The following is a 10,269-nucleotide window of genomic DNA, read 5'->3' as shown; positions in this document are numbered from 1 at the left end:
CTTGTGCTGGTTAACTGCTGCCAGCTGTCTATTTATAAAGGAACATGACCTCATAAACATTTTCCCTAGATTGGAGGCTGCTGTATGATCAGCGCAGCGACACTGGATTGCTTTAGTGGATGTATACCTGTAGGCACGCTGATCACACCAGAGTCCCTGTAGGCATTAGCACTCGCTACTGGTCAAGGATCCTCAGCCAGTATGAGCTGTTCCTACAAAAATCAGCAATTCCTGGCTGGGAACTCGTGTCTTTATGTACCCTAGGAACACGGGAACGGCTCAGTGTAAGAATGAGCCAGCTTTGGTCCAGCAACAACATCAGGAAGACGAGGCTAACGGCTGATGACCACCCGCGCGCTCAGTTTCTTCATCCTCATCCCTTCTGTATTCCCAAAGTGGCATTTGGGAGCCTGGCCAGCCTTCGGGGGCCAGCCAGGTGCAGGTGGCCGTAGCCGGCTGCAGGGCTGCGAGGGCTCAGGGCGCGGGGAGGCAAGCGGAGGTGTGCTGGTGCGGGAAGGGCTCTCAGGAACGGCTTCAGCGGAGGAGGAGCAGGATCACCCTGTGCGTGATCGCTCCCAAGAGCTCAGTGGGATGTGTGACCCTGAGATTACCCTTGCAGGAGCACCGGCTCCCAAAGATTGCTGCCGCTTTTCTCTTTATAATGCTGTGCACAAGGCAAAAAAACCCAACAAGCAGCAAAGTTTCATTGAATGAAAGTACGACCCATTCAAGGAGGGGACACCCGCTTGTCTGTCCTTGGCAGAGTGGGGTGGCGAGCCTGATGTCCCAACGTCTGTCAGTGCAAGTGTGAGTCAGAAGAAATAAATGCCCTTGTTGTACACAGTCAGTAGCTTCAGTGAGAGGCGAGAGGGGCTCTGCAGTGCAGCCTGCTCTGCAGGGGTCTCCCAGCCCTGAGCGGCCGGGGGGACACGGCCCCTCTCCCAACAAGGCTCTTCCTAAACAATCCCCTTCTGCAGGCACTTGGGCTTGTGGAAGAGAAGCCAGGCAAACAGGAGCACGGCCCCCAGCACGAGGGAGCACAGCACCATCAGCCCCACGTAGCTGCCGTGGGAGAGAGGGGGCACAGCGGGCTCCTCTGCAGGGATCATGTTGGTCAGGTTCAGCATGTAGCCCAGGGTCCAGCCCGCATCGCTGCTGCCGATCTGAAATGGGAGAGGGCCAGAATCAACGCTGGGAGGTACCGGCACAAAGGGTCAGGCTGCACAGCAGAGGTTGCAATTAGTTACCTAGGCAGAGCCCTCTCTGCCACAAAAACACACCTTTCCAAGGAAGTGGATCCTTTGCCAGTTCTTTTCAGTGAATTCGTAGCCATTTTCCAGGAGAGAAAGGATGTAGGCTCCAGAGAAGCAATATTCGCTCAGGTACTTTTCTTTTATTTGGTGATACGCTGGCTTCACCTAGGGGAGGAGGAAGGCACCAGGCTGTTAAACACAGCTTCCCGCTGCTCCAGCCTCTGCCTGAGCATCCACTGCAGGTGCCGGAGAGATCTTCCCCCACTTGCCTTGGAAGTTACTCCCAACCATTTATCCCACAGAAAAATACCAGCAGCTCTTGCCGCCCAGCGGCCCCAGCGCACTGCCACAAGCACTGCTCACCTCATGCCAAGGCCGGGCACAGAAGCTCTCAATGGCGCTGGTCACTTTGTCCAGGGCAACGGGGCTTTGTTCACTGGTCAGGTTCAAAAAGTTCATCACAAAATAGAAAGCAGAAAAAGCCTGAAGGAGAAAGAATATTTTAACCTGACTGGGCCTCTGCATGAGCAGGACAGTGGAAATCCCACAAAAGAAAATGCTTTTATTTACAAATAGAGAAATATAAGAAGCAACACCACACACACAAAAGTAGGTATATTTTCAAAAGCGATGTCGTTTTGAGACACACCCCTCAGAGCTGATGAGAACTAAGGACCTCAAAACGAAGGTGGAGGTAGAAACTTCACTGACCACAGTATCCTGAAGAACTTCAGTAAATCCCTCTCCTCTACGCACTGGTGCCAGAGATGGCACCCAGCGAACTCTGCTTGCCATCACATCTGTGATCCCATTTTGGCAAATGAATGAGATGAACGTGCAGCCAATATCACCACAATCAGCAGAGCTGATGGTCTGAAAGGACGGCACACAGCCCCAGCACCTAATCCAAAGTCCAGATAGCCCATCTTTGACCATAGCCAATTGCTGAGAGGTAGGGAGGAGTTCATGAAGAGGGCAAGGGAGTATTGACAGTTCCCCCAGAGAACCTCACAGCTATTGGAGTCTTGCAGCTCTAGAACTGATGTTCAGTGTGGTGTCACACATGATGTGTGTTCAGAACGTGGCGCTGTCTCCTCATCATGTCTGGGAAGCAGACAGGTGACCTGACTGATTGGTTTCAGTAGCGTTCACACACTTCTGGATGAATTTCAGACCTGATACCACCACTGATCTCAGGAGACAAGGTTTACAGGAGCAGCATATCATGCCTGGCCTGCAGCAGGCTCTCCTGCCTCTAGTGCTGGCCATCAGGAAGGACTGCTTAAAAAAAATGAATCAGTAAATAGAGCACCCCAAGGAGATGCCTCCAGGACATGGGTTGGAATGGGAACAGTGCAGTACTGGTAGGCCTGTATTTACTGTGGCAGGTCTTCCATGTACTTTCCTCACAGCAAGTGCAGCACTACTTTTGCAGTTACACGTCCATAAAGCCATCTTGCAAATGATTCCTGCCCCAACCATGGAGAATACACTCTAGCATTACTCTGAGTTTCTGCTATCCTGGTATTCTGGTTTATAGAGAGTTGAAGAATGTGAAGACTTACCCCAAAATCCCCTTGTAATGGAGGTAGGTATATCCCATTGAAGGAGCAACTGGAGTAAGGACAATTGGTTTTGTTAAAGAGTTTCTGGATGCTTCTTCGGCACTTTTGATAATCTCCCTCTCCCTGTATGTACAGCTGGCTGAAAGGGAATTGCTTTTTCTTGGCTGACGTACAAGGGTTTTTGAAGAGGTCACTTAAATTTATAGTCCTCTGATAGCCCTGGTGAAAGCACGGATCAAGGAGGCTGCTGTTTTCCATGGTCTGAAAGTAAAATCAACTCAAGCTGTTACACTTCACTCTCGAGTAACACCCTGGGAAAGAGCCACAAAGAAGGGTGGACACAAGGCACTTGTCACAGTACATCACAAAGTGATGGGGATGGTTTAAGGCATTAGCTGTGATTTGAGAGATGTGGGTACCGCAACAGCCTCCCTGTAGGACCCTGAGCAAATTACTTTCAGCCATATTTTGTGAAGTTGCTGTTGATCTGGGATTCTTAGAGGTAGTGAAACATCACACCCCCCCCGCCCCCCCAATACTTCACGCCTACTATCCCGTTCCCAAGGCACCTCAACTTGGTACCACTTTTGAAAATGTTGATTGTCATCTCTTTGGGCATCTGTCCAGTCTTAATGACATTTCCCAAACCCAGACTAAGGGATGAGACATTTAGCTGGGACACAGCAACTTTTACAGCACCAGTATGTCAAAGCTGGTAGGGTCCAGGATCTCCACCTGCAATTACAGATGTACTCGCCTGTAGGTCCCCGGCCAGTTTCTGTTGCAGAGCCTGGTCCTTCCCATAGCAGAGAAAGCTGTGCGTGTACACTAGGTAATCCTTGCCATAGAGACGGAAGTAGAGCAGGTTCTCCGGGGACTCTGGAGACTCTGGAGGGAGTTCATTTGGCACAAAGGTAATCTGTGTTGAGGCTCCTCCGAGGTCTAGTGCTCCTGATGTCTCACTTAGGGATTTCAGGGAATGTAGAAGTTTTGTCCAGCCAGACTTTAAAAAAAAATAATTCAAAGTAAAAGAGATACATCAGGCACGGAGAAAATTTCTTTGAGAGAAAAAAAAAAAAAAAGAGAAAGAGCTGTGAGGAGAGAAGCAGAAGCACAGAGCACAGGAAAGGCAGGAAGACCTGGAGGGGGGCACGAGATGGGGGCTGGAACAAGACATAAGAAAGATGCAGGCTTGGGAAAGCAGAAGATGGATCATGCCTGAGTGTTTGCAGGAGGACTAAGAATACAAAATCTATTACAATTGTTATGAGAAAAAACAGTCAACTTACTGTTTCAGCTCCCAGCTGACTTATAAGCTCAGTAGTGAAGAATCACTGTCAAACTTTGCAGGCACAGAAATATTTTGTATCACAGGAAGTGAGGAGGATGCTGTACCCAAGCAAAGTTATCGAAGATGGTGGTGTTTTATTTCAATGCTTTAAGCCTGACTACAGTGGTACACGCTGATACTTATTGGTATCAGGATGTTCTCACAGTAATTGCTGAGGCAAGATGTGCAGCTTCCTGATCTCTGGTAAATGGCTTACGAGGGCAGATAGTGCCTGCGACACCCTCCTGCAAGGCATGATTTACAAAGTGCTGCAAGCCGGTGATTCAAATATGGACTTGACATTGATACAGTACCTGCTTGAAATTGCCCAGCAGGTAGTTAATGGTGATCCATCCATAGGCTCCTTCTTCCTGTCCACTGATGATTCTGGCACCCTGGAAGTTGAAGGGAGCTGAGCGTAGCGTCTTCTCTACTGAGGACAAGACTTTGTCAGCTGCATTTTTATTCTCCAAGCTGGATGAATGGAAGAAAGAAATTGAGTGACTCTTGCTGACAGCTCTCTGCAGCCTATGGGCTTTATTCTGCGTAGGCAGGCTGCAACTCCCCACCAAGCGTTAACTGTAATGGAACAGTCATTCCATATGGGTACATCCAGCTCTAACTGGCCACATCCCTCTCTGTCACACCTTGACAGCACAGCTGTCACTTACAGACCCTGCAGCTGAGAGTGGGACCCGAAGCAGAGACCAGAGTGCTCTTGTTCTCCTGAAACACATGCCCTGGTAGGGACTGCACCGTGGAGATTCCTCTCACTCTTCGCCATCACCATTACAGAAGAAATCCATGCCCTCTGGTATCTCCAGGGAGATTTCCCAGGCAATACATACATAAGATCAGCTCCCTGTCCCAGCCAGGCAAGAGGTCTGGGGCACCCCCATGAAAACCACAAATTGGAATTAAAGGAGGGTATGATTATAAAGTTACTTTAGCTCTGATGGTGTCGGGCTGAGTCAAGGTATGTGGGGAGTTGCAACATGGTTGGGCTCAAAAATCCTGGGTCAGGCTTAATACCAGGCTGCGGGGAATGTCTGAGCATCCCTTTGGTATGGGGGATGTCTGAGCAACCCCTGAGCATCAGCTTGGGCACTGCTACCCTCCTGGTGCCTCTGCGCTGCACGTGGGTGCTGGAGATGATGGAAGGCTGGAGTGAGTAGAAATGGACCTGCTGGGCAAGCAGGGGAAGAGCCCAGGGAGACTCAGGGCTCGGAGAGGCCAGCAGCAAAAGAGGGTATCTGGGCAAAGTGTGAGCTGGCAGCATTTCCAAAGACTTGGCACAAGAGGCCCCCACTGAGCATCCACGGTGGTCCCAGGCGCAGTGCTGCAGGAGAAGGGGACGAGCCCTGCAGTACCTGAGAAGCCGCATGCCGGCGGTTGCTCCGAGGTAGACGGGTGTCTCTTGGTGCTGCTTCGAGGGAATCACCTCTTTAGCTTGTTCTAGGCACTGTGCCAGAGAGGGACCTGCCTTCTCCGTGTCATGGGAGTAACCTGAGATCCCAGGGCCTGCAAGAGAGAGGGACACTTCATTGCTCAAACTCCGAGCATAACCCCAGCGTACTGTTATGAGCAGTCGTGTTAAACTGTATCACTATCACAGGCAGCAACGTCAGATTCAACCACCCCATTCCTAAGGAGTTTTAGAAATCCTACAGCACCAACTAAGCCCGATGCACGCAGGGATGGCCACAGTGCCCAGCATCTGCCACCCGCTCTCTGCAAAGCAGGCTATGAACTAGTGCTGAGGGGCGCAGTGGGACAGATCATTTGCTTAGTATGTCCTGGACATCTGCAGACTCATCTCTGCTTCTGCCTAGGTGCACCCTGGATCTGCACCTTAAAATCCTCCACTACGGTGGGTCCTCTGGGGGAAGATGCTGTCATTTGTTTGTGTATTGTATGCTCACCCTACAGCACTGAGTGTTTTGCAGCTATCCCCTTTCACGCTAACCCAAAGAAAAATCTGTTGTCCCCTGGTGAATGGACTGCCCCAGGACCAGTGCCCACATGGGCAGCAGTGAAAACCTGCTCCAAGTTTGCTCCAGGTTGCTGCATGCTCAGCGTGCTGCTCGTGGCACAGCATGCTGCAGCGCCGAGCAGCCATCGCAGCAGCTCGATAACAGCATGGCTCTCCCTTGTGCTGCAGATGGGCCTGAAAAGACCCCAGGCAGGCTCTGACAGTACCTCTCCTCCCCACAGAATGCTGCAATCCATGATGGTCTTCTCTATTCCTTGTCATGTGCATGCTTGGGCTTCATTTATGCCTTCCTAAACCACGCAATATCTACACAGCAATTAAATAGGATGAAAAATAAACTGTGACATGTATAAGCTGGACAACCCTGGCCTGCAAGCCCAGTGCCCAGCTTGCACAGAAACCCTGAAAAAGAGCAAACTGTGCCCTCCCCTCTCACTGCCTGACATTCATCGGCACTTCAGCAAGGGTGTGTGCAGACGTTTTATTTATTTAAGTACATTCCCTGGTGTAGTTCTTTCCAAAAAGTACTTACTTCCAAGCATCCTAAAAACAAAGGAAAAAGTGGATCCAGCTTTCCTCCCAGGAAGGTCAGGCACATACAGCTCCCCGTGGGAAGCGGTAGGATATACATTAGCTCACAGATGTAACACTGTTTTCACTATTGGCCTCTTCCTCCAGGTTTCTCCTCCCCCACCCTTTGGTTGCATTATCTCTTCTTCATCCCGTGCCCCTTCCACCGCTCCCTTTTCTCCTCTTACCTTCGACTTTACACACCTCCACCTGCTGCACCACCCCAGTGTCGTTCTCCTTCTCTGCTGGCCACTCGTACACATACAGGTTAGTGTGGGAAGACCCCGCATCCAGCACAATCCCATACTGTGGGCAAAACAGAGCCGTCATTGCACCTGAGGCACTGAACCAGATACAGCATGTGCTGGTCTCCACGTGTGTGGGGGACCAGAAACGAACAGCCTGGCTGGCAGCTGTGGGGACATGCTTTGTCATTACTGTTCTTAGTAGTGCTTCAGTGCAAAGTTTCTATCAAAGAATACAAGAGCAGAGAAGCAGCAAAATTGGGAGTGATTACTTATAGGAGGTGATCCCCTGTGAAGCCTTATCTGTTTTTACCATGAAGATGTAAACCGAGATGTTGAGGTGCATGGCGCCAGAAAGAGAGGTTAGCCAGACCCAGCAACGTGTCCTGGAGAACTATGCACGCCTACGCCCCCAGCTTGGCTTGTTTTCCTGTAAGAGTCCCAGCTCATAATACCTTAATATTCTTCGGAAGTGGCTGGTTTTGTGTCACTGCTACAGCAATTAAAGCAATTACAGCCAAAGTAGAGAGGAAACCCAGGATGAGTAGAATCTGTCTTGTCCGGGACATCTTTGGTTTGGTACCTGTGACTAGAGCAGAAAAAGGATGTTAGTATGCCAGTAGCCCATCTTACCTCACACCCCAAAGGTCTTCAGGCACATTCCTGCAATCCCTTTCCACTGTGAAGCATCTGCCTTTGCCCATCACTGTTCCCATCTCCTGCTCAATGTCCTCGTGCGGCATTTCTTAGAGGCAGAGCTCAGCCCTGGTGTCCTGCAGTTCTGCTGTCATGGGCCATGCCATGTCTCCGTGGGCTGCCCTGTGCCAGGTGGTCCTGAAGGAGGACTTCAAGATGAAGCTTGTAGTTAGCCTGTCCTTGAGATACCTGCAGGTGACTGAGCAACCGTAAAGCAAAAGCATCTGTATGGGGCAAACACCAACTTCTTCTATAGGTCTGCATTTGGTTTACTAATCCCTGAGAACCTGAAAGAACGGACTGCTAATATATAAACAGCGTAACCTTGTGGAACCCAAAGCTTTAACCCCTGCGACCTTTTGTCCTAGTATACTTTGTGCTTCAGTTTTTTTACAATGTTTATAACCACTTACAACATCCTCCTCATGGAGCATCTAGGAATTCTTAACACTAACTTTTCAGTATGTGGCAGTCAGTTCAAGCAATGCTGTCCTGCCCCTTGGCAATGCTATATAGGTAATATCATCTGCACTCTACCGGGTATTTAAGAAATCCATAGAGATTTTTGATGCCACTTCTCACAAGACCAGTAAATTATGACTAGCCTGTATTTGCAGAATTGGCATAATATGGTTAAAAATCACACGCTTTGCAAAACTTGTACCAATCTGATTCCTTAACAGTTACTGTTATATTTGGTGTGACCTATCTAACAAATTAAGAGTTTTTGTGACTTGAAATACATGGTTAGCAGTAGAATTCTGTAAAAAAAGCCACTTAGGGCTGATGGAAATCATTTACAACGAATATGGCATTTGAGCTTTCAGAACCAATATACATATACCTGCATTTGTTAGTGGTTAGCATGATGCTATTTTATATTTTCCTTCTTTGGATTCTCCTTCAGATAGCCCATGGTGGAAATCTGACTTCACAACTTAGGCTCAGCCAGTTTTGGTATTTTTTAACAAAATACCATCTTACAATATGAAGCTCTAGAAAGGGCATCAGCAAAAATATTTTTCCAGATTTATAATCTAGCTGTAAACTCAACACTTACAACTAACAAATAGCTTTGGCACTCTAGGAGACCCACCCACTCCCACCATGACATGAAGTCCATTTCTACACACACAGATGCTCCATATCCAAAAGCACTGATTGTCTGACTGCTCACGCAGGTACTATTTTTTCTCCTCCTTATGCACAAATACTCTAGGAGATGTTTATAAGTACATTATGAGTCATCCAGGGTAACAATACCCCTGTGCAGGCAACCACACTGACTATCTTCACGCTCCAAGAAGGTAAGGTGACCGAACCTGCTCTGCATCTGCATGCCAGATCTGGAGTTCCAGAAGTCATTCTCCAGCCCTCAGGTCATACTGGGTCAATGCTCCAAATCCATCCTGGCACCCCACGTCATGCGCGCAAATATGAAAAGCATTCAAGTTCTGAACAGGGTCATCTTCTAACCATTCTGGTTTCACACAAAAGGTGATCCCAGGTGCCAGAACTATATGAAGTGTTACTCAACTTTACAAATTACCCCGAAATCCTAGAGTTATTTTCAAAAGTTAGTCCAAGTGAAAAGAAGCAACGCACCTCTGGAAACCTCTAACTGTAGACAAATAATGTCCTCCCACTTACCTAGAGAAAATGGAACCTAAATGTGCCAAGACAAATTGTTTTGAAGATCCCCCCGCAGGCAGGTCCATTGGAAGCCTCGCGATGACCTGGAGCTCTGTGCTCCCTCTCATCGCACTCATTTGTAAATCTGCTGAGGCTAACTGTGAAATTTGGAAGCGTGTTATGCTCGCGTTTTGTGAGTGCCTGTTAGAGGCACAGCATGCTTGCCAATATCTCCAAGAATGCAGCTTAAAAAAATAGTCTAGTGCACATACCAGACAGTAGGAGGTAAGAATGCATTTTATACAGCTTTATTCAAAAAGGCCCCAGAACTCATGGCCTGAAGTGATTAGAAACAGCAGAGCATGAGAGCTGGGAGACTTCTTATTGGAAAGAGCAGTTCGCTCAGGTTTTGATAGCACTGAGCTGAACAAAAATTCTTTTAACACTAGAAAAAGGAATAAAAACCAGATACTACAATATAAAAATAGCTGCACAGTATAGGTATGAAGCTAGCATGCTCGAAAACTGAAACTGCTGCTGACAGTTGCACAGCACAACCACGTAATTATTGCCACCCGCACTCTGAGATCTTGCCTAGAGGCAGCCACTAACGGCTTTGTTGGGTGTTCACTGTCACAGGAACGAAGGATGGGTGACTTTGCATCATTTCTAAGACTTTCAAACTTCCTGTTGCAATGGGTGTTGTCGGTCTGCTGTGTCTTGTTAGCAGCCACACTCTGAAAGTAGCAGCATTAGCAGCAAAGCAGGAATAATTTTCTCAGTGTAATGGACCATGCCAATAAAGAGCTGTAGAAATCCCTTGTCTGTAGGCAGAGGCATGACGATAATTGTCTGCTGCCCACCTGCAACCTGAGATTAGTCATTTTTTCCAAGGCACATTATTTCCTTAACCTTGAACGTGACTTTAGCTCAGTATCATGAGCACTTTTCAGGACTCTGGTGCTTGCAGATATGTGATTTCATT

General features: G+C 48.4%; 1 protein-coding gene across 1 annotated transcript; it reads right to left on the bottom strand.

Annotated features, from left to right (window-relative positions):
* Nucleotides 1-331: 331 nt before the first annotated feature.
* Nucleotides 332-7,525, bottom strand: ENTPD1 (ectonucleoside triphosphate diphosphohydrolase 1). The gene is made up of 9 exons (XM_009880470.1): nucleotides 7,412-7,525; nucleotides 6,900-7,017; nucleotides 5,519-5,669; nucleotides 4,463-4,622; nucleotides 3,576-3,821; nucleotides 2,819-3,079; nucleotides 1,617-1,736; nucleotides 1,281-1,418; nucleotides 332-1,163 (listed from the first exon to the last, which is right to left on the bottom strand). The coding sequence occupies exons 1-9, from the start codon at nucleotides 7,523-7,525 to the stop codon at nucleotides 957-959; spliced, it is 1,515 nt and encodes a 504-aa protein (XP_009878772.1). The 3' UTR covers nucleotides 332-956.
* Between the last annotated feature and the right edge of the window lie 2,744 nt (nucleotides 7,526-10,269).

The sequence above is a fragment of the Charadrius vociferus genome, unplaced genomic scaffold (assembly GCF_000708025.1).
Source record: "Charadrius vociferus isolate BGI_N301 unplaced genomic scaffold, ASM70802v2 scaffold443, whole genome shotgun sequence".
In the NCBI taxonomy this organism is placed as follows: Eukaryota; Metazoa; Chordata; class Aves; order Charadriiformes; family Charadriidae; genus Charadrius; species Charadrius vociferus.
The sequence above is the reverse complement of the archived record's forward strand: the minus strand, read 5'-3'. Positions and strand labels throughout refer to the sequence as shown.